A 24,889-nucleotide genomic window follows, 5' to 3' on the forward strand; every position below is an offset into this window, starting at 1 on the left:
CTGATAGATACTGACCCACAGAGTCTGTTACTGATAGATACTGACCCACAGAGTGCGTTACTGATAGATACTGACTCACAGAGTCCGTTACTGATAGATACTGACCCACAGAGTGCGTTACTGATAGATACTGACTCACAGAGCCCGTTACTGATAGATACTGACCCACAGAGTGCGTTACTGATAGATACTGACTCACAGAGTCCGTTACTGATAGATACTGATCTACAGAGTGCGTTACTGATAGATACTGACCCACAGAGCACGTTACTGATAGATACTGACCCACAGAGTCTGTTGCTGATAGATACTGGCCCACAGAGTCCGTTACTGATAGATACTGACCCACAGAGCCCGATACTGATAGATACTGACCCACAGAGTCTGTTACTGATAGATACTGACCCACCGAGTCCGTTACTGATAGATACTGAACAACAGACTCTGTTACTGATAGACACTGACCCACAGAGCCCGTTACTGATAGATACTGACCCACAGAGTCCGTTACTGATCGATAATGACCCACAGAGTCCGTTACTGATAGATACTGAGCCACAGAGTGCGTTACTGATAGATACTGACCCACAGAGTCCGTTACTGATAGATACTGAGCCACAGAGTCTGTTACTGAAAGATACTGACACACAGAGTCTGTTACTGATTGATACTGACCCACAGAGTCCGTTACTGATCGTTAATGACCCACAGTGTCCGTTACTGATAGATACTGACCAACAGAGTGCGTTACTGATAGATACTGACCCACAGATTCCGTTACTGATAGATACTGAGCCACAGAGTCTGTTACTGATAGATACTGACCCACAGAGTCTGTTACTGATACATACTGACCCACAGAGTGCGTTACTGATAGATACTGACCCACAGAGTCCGTTACTGATAGATACTGACCCACAGAGTCTGTTACTGATAAATACTGACCCACAGAGTTTGTTACTGATAGATACTGACCCACAGAGCCCGTTACTGATAGATACTGACCCACAGAGTCTGTTACTGGTAGATACTGACCCACAGAGCCCGTTACTGATAAATACTGACCCACAGAGTCTGTTACTGATAGATACTGACCCACAGAGTGCGTTACAGATAGATACTGACCCACAAAGTGCGTTACTGATAGATACTGACCCACAGAGCCCGTTACTGATAGATACTGACCCACAGAGTCTGTTACTGATAGATACTGACCCACAGAGCCTGCTACTGATAGATACTGACCCACAGAGTCTGTTACTGATAGATACTGACCCACAGAGCCCGTTACTGATAGATACTGACCCACAGAGTCTGTTACTGATAGATACTGACCCACAGAGCCCGTTACTGATAGATACTGACCCACAGAGTCTGTTACTGATAGATACTGACCCACAGAGTCTGTTACTGATAGATACTGACCCACAGAGTCTGTTACTGATAGATACTGACCCACAGAGCCCGTTACTGATAGATACTGAGCCACAGCGTCTGTTACTGATAGATACTGACCCACAGAGTGGGTTACTGATAGATACTGACCCACAGTGTGTGTTACTGATAGATACTGACCCACAGAGTGTGTTACTGATAGATACTGACCCACAGAGTCTGTTACTGAAATATACTGACCCACAGAGTCTGTTACTGATAGATACTGACCCACAGAGTCTGTTACTGATAGATATTGACTCACAGAGTCCGTTACTGATAGATACTAACCCACAGAGCCCGTTACTGATAGATACTGACCCACAGAGTCTGTTACTGAGAGATACTGACCCACAGAGTCTGTTACTGATAGATACTGACTCACAGAGTCTGTTACTGATAGATACTGACGCACAGAGCCCGTTACTGATAGATACTGACCCACAGAGTCTGTTACTGATAGATACTGACCCACAGAGTGCGTTACAGATAGATACTGACCCACAGAGTGCGTTACTGATAGATACTGACCCACAGAGCCCGTTACTGATAGATACTGACCCACAGAGTCTGTTACTGATAGATACTGACCCACAGAGCCTGCTACTGATAGATACTGACCCACAGAGTCTGTTACTGATAGATACTGACCCACAGAGCCCGTTACTGATAGATACTGACTCACAGAGTCTGTTACTGATAGATACTGACCCACAGAGCCCGTTACTGATAGATACTGACCCACAGAGTCTGTTACTGATAGATACTGACCCACAGAGTCTGTTACTGATAGATACTGACCCACAGAGTCTGTTCCTGATAGATACTGACCCACAGAGCCCGTTACTGATAGATACTGAGCCACAGCGTCTGTTACTGATAGATACTGACCCACAGAGTGGGTTACTGGTAGATACTGACCCACAATGTGTGTTACTGATAGATACTGACCCACAGAGTGTGTTACTGATAGATACTGACCCACAGAGTCTGTTACTGAAATATACTGACCCACAGAGTCTGTTACTGATAGATACTGACCCACAGAGTCTGTTACTGATAGATACTGACTCACAGAGTCCGTTACTGATAGACACTAACCCACAGAGCCCGTTACTGATAGATACTGACCCACAGAGTCTGTTACTGAGAGATACTGACCCACAGAGTCTGTTACTGATAGATACTGACTCACAGAGTCTGTTACTGATAGATACTGAGCCACAGAGTGCGTTACTGATAGATACTGATTCACAGAACCCGTTACTGATAGATACTGACCCACAGAGTGTGTTACTGATAGATACTGACCCACAGTGTGTGTTCCTGATAGATACTGACCCACAGAGTCCGTTATTGATAGATACTGACCCACAGAGTCTGTTACTGAAAGGTACTGACCCCCGGAGTCTGTTTCTGATAGATACTGACCCACAGAGTCTGTTACTGATAGATACTGACCCCCAGAGTCCGTTACTGATAGATACTGAGCCACAGAGCCCGTTACTGATAGATACTGACTCACAGAGTCCGTTACTGATAGATACTGACCCACAGAGTCCGTTACTGATAGATACTGACCCACAGAGCCCGTTACTGATAGATACTGAGCCACAGAGCCCGTTACTGATAGATACTGACCCACAGAGTCCGTTACTGATAGATACTGACCCACAGAGCCCGTTACTGATAGATACTGACTCACAGAGTATGTTACTGATAGATACTGACCCACAGAGTCCGTTACTGATAGATACTGACCCACAGAGTCTGTTACTGATAGATACTGACCCACAGAGTCTGTTACTGATCGATACTGACCCACAGAATCTGTTACTGATAGATACTGACCCACAGAGCCCGTTACTGATAGATACTGACCCACAGAGTCTGTTACTGATAGATACTGACCCACAGAGTGCGTTACTGATAGATACTGACTCACAGAGTCCGTTACTGATAGATACTGACCCACAGAGTGCGTTGCTGATAGATACTGACTCACAGAGTCTGTTACTGATAGATACTGACCCACAGAGCCTGTTACTGATAGATACTGACCCACAGAGTCTGTTACTGATAGATACTGACCCACAGAGCCCGTTACTGATAGATACTGACCCACAGAGTCTGTTACTGATAGATACTGACCCAGAGAGTGCGTTACAGATAGATACTGACCCACAGAGTCTGTTACTGATAGATGCTGACCCACAGAGTCCGTTACTGATAGATACTGACCCTCAGAGTCTGTTACTGATAGATACTGACCCACAGAGCCCGTTACTGATAGATACTGACCCACAGAGGCTGTTACTCATAGATACTGACCCACAGAGCCCGTTACTGATAGATACTGACCCACAGAGTCCGTTACTGATAGATACTGACCCACAGAGTCTGTTACTGATAGATACTGACCCACAGAGTGCGTTACAGATAGATACTGACCCAAAGAGTGCGTTACTGATAGATACTGACCCACAGAGCCCGTTACTGATGGATACTGACCCACAGAGCCCGTTACTGATAGATACTGACCCACAGAGCCCGTTACTGATGGATACTGGCCCACAGAGTCTGTTACTGATAGATACTGACCCACAGAGTCCGTTACTGATAGATACTGACCCACAGAGCCCGTTACTGATAGATACTGACCCACAGAGCCCGTTACTGATAGATACTGACCCACAGAGCCCGTTACTGATAGATACTGACCCACAGAGTCTGTTACTGCTAGATACTGACCCACAGAGCCCGTTACTGATAGATACTGACCCACAGAGTCTGTTACTGATAGATACTGACCCACAGAGTCTTTTACTTTTAGATACTGACTCACAGAGTCCGTTACTGATAGATACTGACCCACAGAGTCTGTTACTGATAGATACTGACCCACAGAGTCTGTTACTTTTAGATACTGACTCACAGAGTCTGTTACTGATAGATACTGACCCACAGAGTCTGTTACTTTTAGATACTGACCCACAGAGTCTGTTACTGATAGACACTGACTCACAGAGTCTGTTACTTTTAGATACTGACTCACAGAGTCTGTTACTGATAGACACTGACTCACAGAGTCCGTTGCTGATAGATACTGACGCACAGAGCCCGTTACTGATAGATACTGACCCACAGAGTCTGTTACTGATAGATACTGACCCACAGAGTGCGTTACAGATAGATACTGACTCACAGAGCCCGTTACTGATAGATACTGACCCACAGAGTGCGTTACAGATAGATACTGACCCACAGAGTGCGTTACTGATAGATACTGACCCACAGAGTGCGTTACTGATAGATACTGACTCACAGAGTCCGTTACTGATAGATACTGACCCACAGAGTGCGTTACTGATAGATACTGACTCACAGAGTCCGTTCCTGTTAGATACTGACCCACAGAGCACGTTACTGATAGATACTGACCCACAGAGTCTGTTACTGTTAGATACTGACCCAGACTCCGTTACTGATAGATATTGACCCACAGAGACTGTTACTGATAGATACTGACTCACTGAGTCCGTTACTGATAAATACTGACCCACAGAGCCCGTTACTGATAGGTATTAACCCACAGAGACTGTTACTGATAGATACTGACCCACAGAGTCTGTTACTGATAGATACTGATCCACAGAGTCTGTTACTGATAGATACTGACTGACAGAGTCCGTTACTGATAGATACTGAAGCACAGAATCTGTTACTGATAGACTCTGACCCACAGAGCCCGTTACTGATAGATACTGACCCACAGAGTCCCTTACTGATCGATAATGACCCACAGAGTCCGTTACTGATAGATACGGACCCACAGAGTGCGTTACTGATAGATACTGACCCACAGAGTCTGTTACTGATAGATACTGAGCCACAGAGTCTGTTACTGATAGGTACTGACCCACAGAGTCCTTTACTGATAGATACTGACCCACAGAGTCTGTTACTGATAGATACTGACCCACAGAGTCTGTTACTGATAGATACTGACCCACAGAGTGCGTTACTGATAGATACTGACCCACAGAGTGCGTTACTGATAGATACTGACCCACAGAGTACGTTACTGATAGATACTGACCCACAGAGTCTGGCACTGATAGATACTGACCCACAGAGCCTGTTACTGATAGATACTGATCCACAGAGTCTGTTACTGATAGATACTGACCCACAGAGCCTGTTACTGATAGATACTGACCCACAGAGTCTGTTACTGATAGATACTGACCCACAGAGCCCGTTACTGATAGATACTGACCCACAGAGTCTGTTACTGATAGATACTGACCCAGAGAGTGCGTTACAGATAGATACTGACCCACAGAGTCTGTTACTGATAGATACTGACCCACAGAGTCCGTTACTGATAGATACTGACCCACAGAGTCTGTTACTGATAGATACTGACCCACAGAGCCCGTTACTGATAGATACTGACCCACAGAGTCTGGTACTCATAGATACTGACCCACAGAGCCCGTTACTGATAGATACTGACCCACAGAGTCCGTTACTGATAGATACTGACCCACAGAGTCTGTTACTGATAGATACTGACCCACAGAGTGCGTTACAGATAGATACTGACCCACAGAGTGCGTTACTGATACATACTGACCCACAGAGTCCGTTACTGATAGATACTGACCCACAGAGTCTGTTACTGATAGATACTGACCCACAGAGTGCGTTACAGATAGATACTGACCCACAGAGTCCGTTACTGATAGATACTGATCCACAGAGCCCGTTACTGATAGATACTGACCCACAGAGCCCGTTACTGATGGATACTGACCCACAGAGTCCGTTACTGATAGATACTGACCCACAGAGCCCGTTACTGATAGATACTGACCCACAGAGTCTGTTACTGATAGATACTGACCCACAGAGCCCGTTACTGATAGATACTGACCCACAGAGTCTGTTACTGATAGATACTGACCCACAGAGCCCGTTACTGATAGATACTGACCCACAGAGTCTGTTACTGATAGATACTGACCCACAGAGTCTGTTACTGATAGATACTGACCCACAGAGTCTGTTACTTTTAGATACTGACTCACAGAGTGCGTTACTGATAGATACTGACTCACAGAGTCCGTTACTAATAGATACTGACCCACAGAGTGCGTTACTGATAGATACTGACTCACAGAGCCCGTTACTGATAGATACTGACCCACAGAGTGCGTTACTGATAGATACTGACACACAGAGTCCGTTACTGATAGATACTGATCTACAGAGTGCGTTACTGATAGATACTGACCCACAGAGCACGTTACTGATAGATACTGACCCACAGAGTCTGTTGCTGATAGATACTGGCCCACAGAGTCCGTTACTGATAGATACTGACCCACAGAGCCCGATACTGATAGATACTGACCCACAGAGTCTGTTACTGATAGATACTGACCCACCGAGTCCGTTACTGATAGATACTGAACCACAGAGTCTGTTACTGATAGACACTGACCCACAGAGCCCGTTACTGATAGATACTGACCCACAGAGTCCGTTACTGATCGATAATGACCCACAGAGTCCGTTACTGATAGATACTGAGCCACAGAGTGCGTTACTGATAGATACTGACCCACAGAGTCCGTTACTGATAGATACTGAGCCACAGAGTCTGTTACTGAAAGATACTGACACACAGAGTCTGTTACTGATTGATACTGACCCACAGAGTCCGTTACTGATCGTTAATGACCCTCAGAGTCCGTTACTGATAGATACTGACCCACAGAGTGCGTTACTGATAGATACTGACCCACAGATTCCGTTACTGATAGATACTGACCCACAGAGTCTGTTACTGATACATACTGACCCACAGAGTGCGTTACTGATAGATACTGACCCACAGAGTCCGTTACTGATAGATACTGACCCACAGAGTCTGTTACTGATAAATACTGACCCACAGAGTTTGTTACTGATAGATACTGACCCACAGAGCCCGTTACTGATAGATACTGACCCAAAGAGTCTGTTACTGGTAGATACTGACCCACAGAGCCCGTTACTGATAAATACTGACCCACAGAGTCTGTTACTGATAGATACTGACCCACAGAGTGCGTTACAGATAGATACTGACCCACAGAGTGCGTTACTGTTCGATACTGACCCACAGAGCCCGTTACTGATAGATACTGACCCACAGAGTCTGTTACTGATAGATACTGACCCACAGAGCCTGCTACTGATAGATACTGACCCACAGAGTCTGTTACTGATAGATACTGACCCACAGAGCCCGTTACTGATAGATACTGACCCACAGAGTCTGTTACTGATAGATACTGACCCACAGAGCCCGTTACTGATAGATACTGACCCACAGAGTCTGTTACTGATAGATACTGACCCACAGAGTCTGTTACTGATAGATACTGACCCACAGAGTCTGTTACTGATAGATACTGACCCACAGAGCCCGTTACTGATAGATACTGAGCCACAGCGTCTGTTACTGATAGATACTGACCCACAGAGTCTGTTACTGATAGATACTGACCCACAGAGTGCGTTACAGATAGATACTGACCCACAGAGTGCGTTACTGTTCGATACTGACCCACAGAGCCCGTTACTGATAGATACTGACCCACAGAGTCTGTTACTGATAGATACTGACCCACAGAGTCCGTTACTGATAGATACTGACCCACAGAGTCTGGCACTGATAGATACTGACCCACAGAGCCTGTTACTGATAGATACTGACCCACAGAGTCTGTTACTGATAGATACTGACCCACAGAGCCTTTTACTGATAGATACTGACCCACAGAGTCTGTTACTGATAGATACTGACCCACAAAGCCCGTTACTGATAGATACTGACCCACAGAGTCTGTTACTGATAGATACTGACCCAGAGAGTGCGTTACAGATAGATACTGACCCACAGAGTCTGTTACTGATAGATGCTGACCCACAGAGTCCTTTACTGATAGATACTGACCCACAGAGTCTGTTACTGATAGATACTGACCCACAGAGTCTGTTACTGATAGATACTGACCCACAGAGTGCGTTACTGATAGATACTGACCCACAGAGTGCGTTACTGATAGATACTGACCCACAGAGTCCGTTACTGATAGATACTGACCCACAGAGTCTGGCACTGATAGATACTGACCCACAGAGCCTGTTACTGATAGATACTGACCCACAGAGTCTGTTACTGATAGATACTGACCCACAGAGCCTGTTACTGATAGATACTGAGCCACAGAGTCTGTTACTGATAGGTACTGACACACAGAGTCCTTTACTGATAGATACTGACCCACAGAGTCTGTTACTGATAGATACTGACCCACAGAGTCTGTTACTGATAGATACTGACCCACAGAGCCCGATACTGATAGATACTGACCCACAGAGTCTGTTACTGATAGATACTGACCCACCGAGTCCGTTACTGATAGATACTGAACCACAGAGTCTGTTACTGATAGACACTGACCCACAGAGCCCGTTACTGATAGATACTGACCCACAGAGTCCGTTACTGATCGATAATGACCCACAGAGTCCGTTACTGATAGATACTGAGCCACAGAGTGCGTTACTGATAGATACTGACCCACAGAGTCCGTTACTGATAGATACTGAGCCACAGAGTCTGTTACTGAAAGATACTGACACACAGAGTCTGTTACTGATTGATACTGACCCACAGAGTCCGTTACTGATCGTTAATGACCCTCAGAGTCCGTTACTGATAGATACTGACCCACAGAGTGCGTTACTGATAGATACTGACCCACAGATTCCGTTACTGATAGATACTGACCCACAGAGTCTGTTACTGATACATACTGACCCACAGAGTGCGTTACTGATAGATACTGACCCACAGAGTCCGTTACTGATAGATACTGACCCACAGAGTCTGTTACTGATAAATACTGACCCACAGAGTTTGTTACTGATAGATACTGACCCACAGAGCCCGTTACTGATAGATACTGACCCAAAGAGTCTGTTACTGGTAGATACTGACCCACAGAGCCCGTTACTGATAAATACTGACCCACAGAGTCTGTTACTGATAGATACTGACCCACAGAGTGCGTTACAGATAGATACTGACCCACAGAGTGCGTTACTGTTCGATACTGACCCACAGAGCCCGTTACTGATAGATACTGACCCACAGAGTCTGTTACTGATAGATACTGACCCACAGAGCCTGCTACTGATAGATACTGACCCACAGAGTCTGTTACTGATAGATACTGACCCACAGAGCCCGTTACTGATAGATACTGACCCACAGAGTCTGTTACTGATAGATACTGACCCACAGAGCCCGTTACTGATAGATACTGACCCACAGAGTCTGTTACTGATAGATACTGACCCACAGAGTCTGTTACTGATAGATACTGACCCACAGAGTCTGTTACTGATAGATACTGACCCACAGAGCCCGTTACTGATAGATACTGAGCCACAGCGTCTGTTACTGATAGATACTGACCCACAGAGTGGGTTACTGATAGATACTGACCCACATTGTGTGTTACTGATAGATACTGACCCACAGAGTGTGTTACTGATAGATACTGACCCACAGAGTCTGTTACTGAAATATACTGACCCACAGAGTCTGTTACTGATAGATACTGACCCACAGAGTCTGTTACTGATAGATATTGACTCACAGAGTCCGTTACTGATAGATACTAACCCACAGAGCCCGTTACTGATAGATACTGACCCACAGAGTCTGTTACTGAGAGCTACTGACCCACAGAGTCTGTTACTGATAGATACTGACTCACAGAGTCTGTTACTGATAGATACTGACGCACAGAGCCCGTTACTGATAGACACTGACCCACAGAGTCTGTTACTGATAGATACTGACCCACAGACTGCGTTACAGATAGACACTGACCCACAGAGTGCGTTACTGATAGATACTGACCCACAGAGCCCGTTACTGATAGATACTGACCCACAGAGTCTGTTACTGATAGATACTGACCCACAGAGCCCGTTACTGATAGATACTGACCCACAGAGTCTGTTACTGATAAATACTGACGCACAGAGTCTGTTACTGATAGATACTGACCCACAGAGTCTGTTCCTGATAGATACTGACCCACAGAGCCCGTTACTGATAGATACTGAGCCACAGCGTCTGTTACTGATAGATACTGACCCACAGAGTGGGTTACTGGTAGATACTGACCCACAGTGTGTGTTACTGATAGATACTGACCCACAGAGTGTGTTACTGATAGATACTGACCCACAGAGTCTGTGACTGAAATATACTGACCCACAGAGTCTGTTACTGATAGATACTGACCCACAGAGTCTGTTACTGATAGATACTGACTCACAGAGTCCGTTACTGATAGATACTAACCCACAGAGCCCGTTACTGATAGATACTGACCCACAGAGTCTGTTACTGAGAGATACTGACCCACAGAGTCTGTTACTGATAGATACTGACTCACAGAGTCTGTTACTGATAGATACTGAGCCACAGAGTGCGTTACTGATAGATACTGACTCACAGAACCCGTTACTGATAGATACTGACCCACAGAGTGTGTTACTGATAGATACTGACCCACAGTGTGTGTTCCTGATAGATACTGACCCACAGAGTCCGTTATTGATAGATACTGACCCACAGAGTCTGTTACTGAAAGGTACTGACCCACAGAGTCGGTTTCTGATAGATACTGACCCACAGAGTCTGTTACTGATAGATACTGACCCACAGAGTCCGTTACTGATAGATACTGAGCCACAGAGCCCGTTACTGATAGATACTGACTCACAGAGTCCGTTACTGATAGATACTGACCCACAGAGTCCGTTACTGATAGATACTGAGCCACAGAGCCCGTTACTAATAGATACTGACCCACAGAGCCCGTGACTGATAGATACTGAGCCACAGAGCCCGTTACTGATAGATACTGACCCACAGTCTGTTACTGATAGATACTGACCCACAGAGCCCGTTACTGATAGATACTGACCCACAGTCTGTTACTGATAGATACTGACCCACAGAGCCCGTTACTAATAGATACTGACCCACAGAGTCTGGTACTAATAGATACTGACCCACAGAGCCCGTTACTGATAGATACTGACTCACAGAGTATGTTACTGATAGATACTGACCCACAGAGTCCGTTACTGATAGATACTGACCCACAGAGTCTGTTACTGATAGATACTGACCCACAGAGTCTGTTACTGATAGATACTGACCCACAGAATCTGTTACTGATAGATACTGACCCACAGAGCCCGTTACTGATAGATACTGACCCACAGAGTTTGATACTGATAGATACTGACCCACAGAGTGCGTTACTGATAGATACTGACCCACAGAGTGCGTTGCTGATAGATACTGACTCACAGAGTCCGTTACTGATAGATACTGACCCACAGAGTGCGTTACAGATAGATACTGACCCACAGAGTGCGTTACTGATAGATACTGACCCACAGAGCCCGTTACTGATAGATACTGAGCCACAGAGTCTGTTACTGATAGGTACTGACACACAGAGTCCTTTACTGATAGATACTGACCCACAGAGTCTGTTACTGATAGATACTGACCCACAGAGTCTGTTACTGATAGATACTGACCCACAGAGTGCGTTACTGATAGATACTGACCCACAGAGTGCGTTACTGATAGATACTGACCCACAGAGTCCGTTACTGATAGATACTGACCCACAGAGTCTGGCACTGATAGATACTGACCCACAGAGCCTGTTACTGATAGATACTGACCCACAGAGTCTGTTACTGATAGATACTGACCCACAGAGCCTTTTACTGATAGATACTGACCCACAGAGTCTGTTACTGATAGATACTGACCCACAAAGCCCGTTACTGATAGATACTGACCCACAGAGTCTGTTACTGATAGATACTGACCCAGAGAGTGCGTTACAGATAGATACTGACCCACAGAGTCTGTTACTGATAGATGCTGACCCACAGAGTCCTTTACTGATAGATACTGACCCACAGAGTCTGTTACTGATAGATACTGACCCACAGAGTCTGTTACTGATAGATACTGACCCACAGAGTGCGTTACTGATAGATACTGACCCACAGAGTGCGTTACTGATAGATACTGACCCACAGAGTCCGTTACTGATAGATACTGACCCACAGAGTCTGGCACTGATAGATACTGACCCACAGAGCCTGTTACTGATAGATACTGACCCACAGAGTCTGTTACTGATAGATACTGACCCACAGAGCCTGTTACTGATAGATACTGACCCACAGAGTCTGTTACTGATAGATACTGACCCAGAGAGTGCGTTACAGATAGATACTGACCCACAGAGTCTGTTACTGATAGATGCTGACCCACAGAGTCCGTTACTGATAGATACTGACCCACAGAGTCTGTTACTGATAGATACTGACCCACAGAGCCCGTTACTGATAGATACTGACCCACAGAGGCTGTTACTCATAGATACTGACCCACAGAGCGCGTTACTGATAGATACTGACCCACAGAGTCCGTTACTGATAGATACTGACCCACAGAGTCTGTTACTGATAGATACTGAACCACAGAGTGCGTCACAGATAGATACTGACCCACAGAGTGCGTTACTGATAGATACTGACCCACAGAGCCCGTTACTGATAGATACTGACCCACAGAGCCCGTTACTGATAGATACTGACCCACAGAGCCCGTTACTGGTGGATACTGACCCACAGAGTCTGTTACTGATAGATACTGACCCACAGAGCCCGTTACTGATAGATACTGACCCACAGAGCCCGTTACTGATAGATACTGACCCACAGAGTCTGTTACTGATAGATACTGACCCACAGAGTCTGTTACTTTTAGATACTGACTCACAGAGTCCGTTACTGATAGATACTGACTCACAGAGTCTGTTACTGATAGATACTGACTCACAGAGTCCGTTACTGATAGATACTGACTCACAGAGTCCGTTACTGATAGATACTGACCCACAGAGTGCGTTACTGATAGATACTGACCCACAGAGTGCGTTACTGATAGATACTGACCCACAGAGTGCGTTACTGATAGATACTGACTCTCAGAGTCCGTTACTGATAGATACTGACCCACAGAGTGCGTTACTGATAGATACTGACACACAGAGTCCGTTACTGATAGATACTGATCTACAGAGTGCGTTACTGATAGATACTGACCCACAGAGCCTGTTACTGATAGATACTGATCCACAGAGTCTGTTACTGATAGATACTGACCCACAGAGCCTGTTACTGATAGATACTGACCCACAGAGTCTGTTATTGATAGATACTGACCCACAGAGTCTGTTACTGATAGATACTGACCCACAGAGTCTGTTACTGATAGATACTGACCCACAGAGTGCGTTACTGATAGATACTGACCCACAGAGTGCGTTACTGATAGATACTGACCCACAGAGTCCGTTACTGATAGATACTGACCCACAGAGTCTGGCACTGATAGATACTGACCCACAGAGCCTGTTACTGATAGATACTGACCCACAGAGTCTGTTACTGATAGATACTGACCCACAGAGCCTGTTACTGATAGATACTGACCCACAGAGTCTGTTACTGATAGATACTGACCCAGAGAGTGCGTTACAGATAGATACTGACCCACAGAGTCTGTTACTGATAGATGCTGACCCACAGAGTCCGTTACTGATAGATACTGACCCACAGAGTCTGTTACTGATAGATACTGACCCACAGAGCCCGTTACTGATAGATACTGACCCACAGAGGCTGTTACTCATAGATACTGACCCACAGAGCGCGTTACTGATAGATACTGACCCACAGAGTCCGTTACTGATAGATACTGACCCACAGAGTCTGTTACTGATAGATACTGAACCACAGAGTGCGTTACAGATAGATACTGACCCACAGAGTGCGTTACTGATAGATACTGACCCACAGAGCCCGTTACTGATAGATACTGACCCACAGAGCCCGTTACTGATAGATACTGACCCACAGAGCCCGTTACTGGTGGATACTGACCCACAGAGTCTGTTACTGATAGATACTGACCCACAGAGCCCGTTACTGATAGATACTGACCCACAGAGCCCGTTACTGATAGATACTGACCCACAGAGTCTGTTACTGATAGATACTGACCCACAGAGTCTGTTACTTTTAGATACTGACTCACAGAGTCCGTTACTGATAGATACTGACTCACAGAGTCTGTTACTGATAGATACTGACTCACAGAGTCCGTTACTGATAGATACTGACTCACAGAGTCCGTTACTGATAGATACTGACCCACAGAGTGCGTTACTGATAGATACTGACCCACAGAGTGCGTTACTGATAGATACTGACCCACAGAGTGCGTTACTGATAGATACTGACTCACAGAGTCCGTTACTGATAGATACTGACCCACAGGGTGCGTTACTGATAGATACTGACACACAGAGTCCGTTACTGATAGATACTGATCTACAGAGTGCGTTACTGATAGATACTGACCCACAGAGCCTGTTACTGATAGATACTGATCCACAGAGTCTGTTACTGATAGATACTGACCCACAGAGCCTGTTACTGATAGATACTGACCCACAGAGTCTGTTATTGATAGATACTGACCCACAGAGCCCGTTACTGATAGATACTGACCCACAGAGTCTGTTACTGATAGATACTGACCCAGAGAGTGCGTTACAGATAGATGCTGACCCACAGAGTCTGTTACTGATAGATGCTGACCCACAGAGTCCGTTACTGATAGATACTGACCCACAGAGTCTGTTATTAATAGATACTGACCCACAGAGCCCGTTACTGATAGATACTGACCCACAGAGTCTGGTACTCATAGATACTGACCCACAGAGCCCGTTACTGATAGATACTGACCCACAGAGTCCGTTACTGATAGATACTGACCCACAGAGTCTGTTACTGATAGATACTGACCCACAGAGTGCGTTACAGATAGATACTGACCCACAGAGTGCGTTACTGATAGATACTGACCCACAGAGTCCGTTACTGATAGATACTGACCCACAGAGTCTGTTACTGATAGATACTGACCCACAGAGTGCGTTACAGATAGATACTGACCCACAGAGTCCGTTACTGATAGATACTGACCCACAGAGCCCGTTACTGATAGATACTGACCCACAGAGCCCGTTACTGATGGATACTGACCCACAGAGTCCGTTACTGATAGATACTGACCCACAGAGCCCGTTACTGATAGATACTGACCCACAGAGTCTGTTACTGATAGATACTGACCCACAGAGCCCGTTACTGATAGATACTGACCCACAGAGTCTGTTACTGATAGATACTGACCCACAGAGCCCGTTACTGATAGATACTGACCCACAGAGTCTGTTACTGATAGATACTGACCCACAGAGTCTGTTACTGATAGATACTGACCCACAGAGTCTGTTACTTTTAGATACTGACTCACAGAGTGCGTTACTGATAGATACTGAGCCACAGAGCCCGTTACTGATAGATACTGACCCACAGAGTCTGTTACTGATAGATACTGACCCACAGAGTCTGTTACTGATAGATACTGACCCACAGAGTGCGTTACTGATAGATACTGACTCACAGAGCCCGTTACTGATAGATACTGACCCACAGAGTGCGTTACTGATAGATACTGACACACAGAGTCCGTTACTGATAGATACTGATCTACAGAGTGCGTTACTGATAGATACTGACCCACAGAGCACGTTACTGATAGATACTGACCCACAGAGTCTGTTGCTGATAGATACTGGCCCACAGAGTCCGTTACTGATAGATACTGACCCACAGACCCCAATACTGATAGATACTGACCCACAGAGCCCGATACTGATAGATACTGACCCACAGAGTCTGTTACTGATAGATACTGACCCACCGAGTCCGTTACTGATAGATACTGAACCACAGAGTCTGTTACTGATAGACACTGACCCACAGAGCCCGTTACTGATAGATACTGACCCACAGAGTCCGTTACTGATCGATAATGACCCACAGAGTCCGTTACTGATAGATACTGAGCCACAGAGTGCGTTACTGATAGATACTGACCCACAGAGTCCGTTACTGATAGATACTGAGCCACAGAGTCTGTTACTGAAAGATACTGACACACAGAGTCTGTTACTGATTGATACTGACCCACAGAGTCCGTTACTGATCGTTAATGACCCACAGAGTCCGTTACTGATAGATACTGACCCACAGAGTGCGTTACTGATAGATACTGACCCACAGATTCCGTTACTGATAGATACTGAGCCACAGAGTCTGTTACTGATAGATACTGACCCGCAGAGTCTGTTACTGATACATACTGACCCACAGAGTGCGTTACTGATAGATACTGACCCACAGAGTCCGTTACTGATAGATACTGACCCACAGAGTCTGTTACTGATAAATACTGACCCACAGAGTTTGTTACTGATAGATACTGACCCACAGAGCCCGTTACTGATAGATACTGACCCACAGAGTCTGTTACTGGTAGATACTGACCCACAGAGCCCATTACTGATAAATACTGACCCACAGAGTCTGTTACTGATAGATACTGACCCACAGAGTGCGTTACAGATTGATACTGACCCACAGAGTGCGTTACTGATAGATACTGACCCACAGAGCCCGTTGCTGATAGATACTGACCCACAGAGTCTGTTACTGATAGATACTGACCCACAGAGCCTGCTACTGATAGATACTGACCCACAGAGTCTGTTACTGATAGATACTGACCCACAGAGCCCGTTACTGATAGATACTGACCCACAGAGTCTGTTACTGATAGATACTGACCCACAGAGCCCGTTACTGATAGATACTGAACCACAGAGTGCGTTACAGATAGATACTGACCCACAGAGTGCGTTACTGATAAATACTGACCCACAGAGCCCGTTACTGATAGATACTGACCCACAGAGCCCGTTACTGATAGATACTGACCCACAGAGCCCGTTACTGGTGGATACTGACCCACAGAGTCTGTTACTGATAGATACTGACCCACAGAGCCCGTTACTGATAGATACTGACCCACAGAGCCCGTTACTGATAGATACTGACCCACAGAGTCTGTTACTGATAGATACTGACCCACAGAGTCTGTTACTTTTAGATACTGACTCACAGAGTCCGTTACTGATAGATACTGACTCACAGAGTCTGTTACTGATAGATACTGACTCACAGAGTCCGTTACTGATAGATACTGACTCACAGAGTCCGTTACTGATAGATACTTACCCACAGAGTGCGTTACTGATAGATACTGCCCCACAGAGTGCGTTACTGATAGATACTGACCCACAGAGTGCGTTACTGATAGATACTGACTCACAGAGTCCGTTACTGATAGATACTGACCCACAGAGTGCGTTACTGATAGATACTGACACACAGAGTCCGTTACTGATAGATACTGATCTACAGAGTGCGTTACTGATAGATACTGACCCACAGAGCCTGTTACTGATAGATACTGATCCACAGAGTCTGTTACTGATAGATACTGACCCACAGAGCCTGTTACTGATAGATACTGACCCACAGAGTCTGTTATTGATAGATACTGACCCACAGAGCCCGTTACTGATAGATACTGACCCACAGAGTCTGTTACTGATAGATACTGACCCAGAGAGTGCGTTACAGATAGATGCTGACCCACAGAGTCTGTTACTGATAGATGCTGACCCACAGAGTCCGTTACTGATAGATACTGACCCACAGAGTCTGTTATTGATAGATACTGACCCACAGAGCCCGTTACTGATAGATACTGACCCACAGAGTCTGGTACTCATAGATACTGACCCACAGAGCCCGTTACTGATAGATACTGACCCACAGAGTCCGATACTGATAGATACTGACCCACAGAGTCTGTTACTGATAGATACTGACCCACAGAGTGCGTTACAGATAGATACTGACCCACAGAGTGCGTTACTGATAGATACTGACCCACAGAGTCCGTTACTGATAGATACTGACCCACAGAGTCTGTTACTGATAGATACTGACCCACAGAGTGCGTTACAGATAGATACTGACCCACAGAGTCCGTTACTGATAGATACTGACCCACAGAGCCCGTTACTGATAGATACTGACCCACAGAGCCCGTTACTGATGGATACTGACCCACAGAGTCCGTTACTGATAGATACTGACCCACAGAGCCCGTTACTGATAGATACTGACCCACAGAGTCTGTTACTGATAGATACTGACCCACAGAGCCCGTTACTGATAGATACTGACCCACAGAGTCTGTTACTGATAGATACTGACCCACAGAGCCCGTTACTGATAGATACTGACCCACAGAGTCTGTTACTGATAGATACTGACCCACAGAGTCTGTTACTGATAGATACTGACCCACAGAGTCTGTTACTTTTAGATACTGACTCACAGAGTGCGTTACTGATAGATACTGAGCCACAGAGCCCGTTACTGATAGATACTGACCCACAGAGTCTGTTACTGATAGATACTGACCCACAGAGTCTGTTACTGATAGATACTGACCCACAGAGTGCGTTACTGATAGATACTGACTCACAGAGTCCGTTACTGATAGATACTGACCCACAGAGTGCGTTATTGATAGATACTGACTCACAGAGCCCGTTACTGATAGATACTGACCCACAGAGTGCGTTACTGATAGATACTGACACACAGAGTCCGTTACTGATAGATACTGAACTACAGAGTGCGTTACTGATAGATACTGACCCACAGAGCACGTTACTGATAGATACTGACCCACAGAGTCTGTTGCTGATAGATACTGACCCACAGAGTCTGTTACTGATAAATACTGACCCACAGAGTTTGTTACTGATAGATACTGACCCACAGAGCCCGTTACTGATAGATACTGACCCACAGAGTCTGTTACTGGTAGATACTGACCCACAGAGCCCGTTACTGATCAATACTGACCCACAGAGTCTGTTACTGATAGATACTGACCCACAGAGTGCGTTACAGATTGATACTGACCCACAGAGTGCGTTACTGATAGATACTGACCCACAGAGCCCGTTACTGATAGATACTGACCCACAGAGTCTGTTACTGATAGATACTGACCCACAGAGCCTGCTACTGATAGATACTGACCCACAGAGTCTGTTACTGATAGATACTGACCCACAGAGCCCGTTACTGATAGATACTGACCCACAGAGTCTGTTACTGATAGATACTGACCCACAGAGCCCGTTACTGATAGATACTGACCCACAGAGTCTGTTACTGATAGATACTGACCCACAGAGTCTGTTACTGATAGATACTGACCCACAGAGTCTGTTACTGATAGATACTGACCCACAGAGCCCGTTACTGATAGATACTGAGCCACAGCGTCTGTTACTGATAGATACTGACCCACAGAGTGGGTTACTGATAGATACTGACCCACAGTGTGTGTTACTGATAGATACTGACCCACAGAGTGTGTTACTGATAGATACTGACCCACAGAGTCTGTTACTGAAATATACTGACCCACAGAGTCTGTTACTGATAGATACTGACCCACAGAGTCTGTTACTGATAGATACTGACCCACAGAGTCTGTTACTGATAGATACTGACCCACAGAGTCTGTTACTGAAATATACTGACCCACAGAGTCTGTTACTGATAGATACTGACCCACAGAGTCTGTTACTGATAGATACTGACTCACAGAGTCCGTTACTGATAGATACTAACCCACAGAGCCCGTTACTGATAGATACTGACCCACAGAGTCTGTTACTGAGAGATACTGACCCACAGAGTCTGTTACTGATAGATACTGACTCACAGAGTCTGTTACTGATAGATACTGACGCACAGAGCCCGTTACTGATAGATACTGACCCACAGAGTCTGTTACTGATAGATACTGACCCACAGACTGCGTTACAGATAGATACTGACCCACAGAGTGCGTTACTGATAGATACTGACCCACAGAGCCCGTTACTGATAGATACTGACCCACAGAGTCTGTTACTGATAGATACTGACCCACAGAGCCTGCTACTGATAGATACTGACCCACAGAGTCTGTTACTGATAGATACTGACCCACAGAGCCCGTTACTGATAGATACTGACCCACAGAGTCTGTTACTGATAGATACTGACCCACAGAGCCCGTTACTGATAGATACTGACCCACAGAGTCTGTTACTGATAGATACTGACCCACAGAGTCTGTTACTGATAGATACTGACCCACAGAGTCTGTTCCTGATAGATACTGACCCACAGAGTCCGTAACTGATAGATACTGACCCACAAAGTCTGTTACTGATAGATACTGACCCACAGAGTCCATTACTGATAGATACTGACCCACAGAGTCCGTAACTGATAGATACTGACCCACAGCGTCCATTACTGATAGATACTGACCCACAGAGTCCGTAACTGATAGATACTGACCCACAGAGTCCGTTACTGATAGATACTGACCCACAGATACTGGTACTGATAGATACTGACCCACAGAGTCCGTTACTGATAGATACTGACCCATAGTGTGTGTTCCTGATAGATACTGACGCACAGAGTCTGTTACTAATAGATACTGACCCACAGAGTGCGTTACTGATAGATACTGACCCACAGAGTCTGTTACTGATAGATACTGACCCACAGTGTGTGTTACTGATAGATACTGACCCACAGAGTCTGTTACTGATAAATAGTGTCCCACAGAGTCTGTTACTGATAGATACTGACCCACAGAGTCCATTACTGATAGATACTGACCCACAGAGTCCATAACTGATAGATACTGACCCACAGAGTCTGTTACTGATAGATACTGACCCACAGAGTCCGTTACTGATAGATACTGACCCACAGTGTGTGTTACTGATAGATACTGACCCACAGTGTGTGTTACTGATAGATACTGACCCACAGAGTCCGTTACTGATAGATACTGACCCACAGAGCCCGTTACTGATAGATACTGACCCACACTGTGTTTTACTGATAGATACTGATCCACAGAGTCCGTTACTGATAGATACTGACCCACAGAATCTGTTACTGATAGATACTGACCCACAGAGTCCGTTACTGATAGATGCTGACCCACAGAGTCTGTTACTGATAGATACTGACCCACAGAGTCCGTTACTGATAGATACTGACCCACAGTATCCGTTACTGATAGATACTGACCCACAGAGTCCGTTACTGATAGATACTGACCCACAGACTCCGTTACTGATAGATACTGACCCACAGAGTCTGTTACTGATAAATACTGACCCACAGAGTCCGTTACTGATAGATATTGACCCACAGTGTGTGTTCCTGATAGATACTGACCCACAGAGTCTGTTACTAATAGATACTGACCCACAGAGTGCGTTACTGATAGATACTGACCCACGGAGTCTGTTACTGATAGATACTGACCCACAGAGTCCGTTACTGATAGATACTGACCCACAGAGTCTGTTACTGATAGATACTGACCCACAGAGTCTGTTACTGATAAATACTGTCCCACAGAGTCCTTTACTGATCGATACTGACCCACAGCGTCCATTACTGATAGATACTGACCCACAGAGTCCGTTACTGATAGACACTGACCCACAGAGTCTGTTACTGATAGATACTGACCCACAGAGTCCGTTACTGATAGATACTGACCCACAGTGTGTGTTACTGATAGATACTGACCCACAGTGTGTGTTACTGATAGATACTGACCCACAGAGCCCGTTACTGATAGATACTGACTCACAGAGTCCGTTACTGATAGATACTGACCCACAGAGCCCGTTACTGATAGATACTGACCCACAGTGTGTTTTACTGATAGATACTGATCCACAGAGTCTGTTACTGATAGATACTGACCCACAGAGTCCGTTACTGATAGATACTGACCCACAGAGTCTGTTACTGGTAGATACTGACCCACAGAGTCCGTTACTGATAGATACTGACCCACAGACTCCGTTACTGATAGATACTGACCCACAGAGTCTGTTACTGATAAATACTGACCCACAGAGTCCGTTACTGATGGATACTGACCCACAGAGTCCGTTACTGATAGATACTGACCCACAGAGTCCGTTACTGATAGATACTGACCCACAGAGTCCGTTACTGATAGATACTGACCCACCGAGTCTGTTACTGATAGATACTGACCCACAGAGTCCGTTACTGATAGATACTGACCCACAGAGTCAGTTACTGATAGATACTGACCCACAGAGTTCGTTACTGATAGATACTGACCCACAGAGTCTGCTACTGATAGATACTGACCCACAGAGTCTGTTACTGATAGATACTGACCCACAGAGTCTGTTACTGATAGATACTGACCCACAGAGTCTGTTACTGATAGATACTGACCCACAGAATGTGTTACTGATAGATACTGACCCACAGAGTCCGTTACTGATAGATACTGACCCACAGAGTCTGTTACTGATAGATACTGACCCACAGAGTCTGTTACTGATAGATACTGACCCACAGAGTCTGTTACTGAAAGATACTGACCCACAGAGTCTGTTACTGAAAGATACTGACCCACAGAGTCCGTTACTGATAGATACTGACCTCATAGTCTGTTACTGATAGATGCTGACCCACAGAGTCTGTTACTGATAGATACTGACCCACAGAGTCCGTTACTGATATATACTGACCCACAGAGTCCGTTGCTGATAGATACTGACCCATAGAGTCTGTTACTGATAGATACTGACCCACAGAGTCTGTTACTGATAGATACTGACCCACAGAGTGCATTACTGATAAATACTGACCCACAGAGCCCGTTACTGATAACTAATGACCATATGGACCTGACAGTTTAGTTATTTAGTGTTTTTCTGTTAAATTCTCATTATTCTGCAGCTGGTGATCCTATTTCCATCCTGTTTTTCAGATGTGCGATTTCCTTGAATCCACTTTCTTGAACAGCAGCGTGGAGTTCATTAAGAAACTTGGAGATTACGTCACAGTCCTCAAGCAGTTGAGCAAAGGGCAGATGGGGGGCCTGGGTGAATACCTCTTTAATCAGCACACACTCGGATAAATGGACTGGACTATTGGAATTCCGAGTCTGTCTCTGTAACCTTGGCTTGGTTGAGAGCCAAAACATTGTACACTGAATGCCCAGGTTGGTGAACAAATGTGGGCAACGATTGTCTCCGGAGCAAGATTGGCCTATTTTAAGTAATAAATAATCTGACAGAAAGTAAAATGGTCTCTGTGGGTCAGTATCTATCAGTAACAGTTGTACGGATGTAATGAGTGTTTCTATTCTTGTTTGTTCCGTCTCTCACACCAGACTGCGTGTTGTGATCTGTGCCTCGCAAAACTATCAAATTAAATTTCTACAAACTTTTCTTCCTCCTACATTCTTGGGCACGCATGCGGTTCAGAAGTATGTACACAGTGTGGGTTCGATTCCCGTTCCAGCTGAGGTAGAATTGGGACCTGTGGTATTATCATAACTATCAGCATTGGAAGGGTTAATGTAGTGTCAAGACTAGCCACTAGAGGGAGCTGCAGATACAACTATATAAAGCAGTGATGCTAGACCTCCGGGGAGGTATGGATGCAGAAGACAGCGAGTGAAGATCATCAGAGCAGATAGTGTGAGAAGGTTAGATTATAGTTAAACCAGCTCGTGAGATTACCAGTAGGTGAGTGTAGTTAGATGTTATTGATCAATTCTATATTCTAAAAGGACTAAGTGTCGAAACCCAGTTTAGTAGTGTGATTAAAATCATAGCTTTGTTTAAGTTAAAGCTATACTGTGGTCTTTGTGGAACACTACGCCAACCATCCTGAATCAGCAACACAAACCTCACCATCCTGAATCAGCCTCCTCACCCCCCCCCCCCCACCCCCCCACCCCCCCACCCCGGGAGTGGTAGCCTAACCGCCACCAACAAATGTTGCCAAGGAAACAGCTCCGGGTAAAGCACCAGCACACCAGGAACTAAGGACCTGCAATCAGATGGAGCACGCTTGCCACCTTGAATGGATATTCCCAAGCGCTCATTTTACTGGCACTTACTCAAGTTGGGTGTTTTCCGGCTCAGATGGGAATTAATTTCTAATGTTGTGTTGGTGTGAGATGGTTAAATGTCAGTGAGGCCAGAGGTATTGCCAGTCAGAGGCACCCCTGCCCTGGGTTGCCACCCTTGCCAATCCTGAGACCTGGACTCGCTACCCCCCACCCGGAATGTCCCTTTCCACCCCATTTTGGGCAGCTGGCTGGGGCAGAGTGGACTTT

The 24,889-nt window shown here is 45.5% G+C and overlaps 1 protein-coding gene across 1 annotated transcript in view; it reads left to right on the top strand.

Annotated features, from left to right (window-relative positions):
- LOC140404026 (ferritin, lower subunit-like) overlaps positions 1-23,993 on the top strand; it is a 133,319-nt gene extending 109,326 nt beyond the window's left edge. The window contains exon 4 of the mRNA XM_072492367.1: positions 23,531-23,993. Coding sequence (XP_072348468.1) covers positions 23,531-23,680 — 150 coding nt within the window. The 3' untranslated portion in view covers positions 23,681-23,993. The remainder of the gene's footprint in view (positions 1-23,530) is intronic.
- The last annotated feature ends 896 nt before the right edge of the window (positions 23,994-24,889 follow it).

This window comes from Scyliorhinus torazame, chromosome 29 (assembly GCF_047496885.1).
Source record: "Scyliorhinus torazame isolate Kashiwa2021f chromosome 29, sScyTor2.1, whole genome shotgun sequence".
In the NCBI taxonomy this organism is placed as follows: Eukaryota; Metazoa; Chordata; class Chondrichthyes; order Carcharhiniformes; family Scyliorhinidae; genus Scyliorhinus; species Scyliorhinus torazame.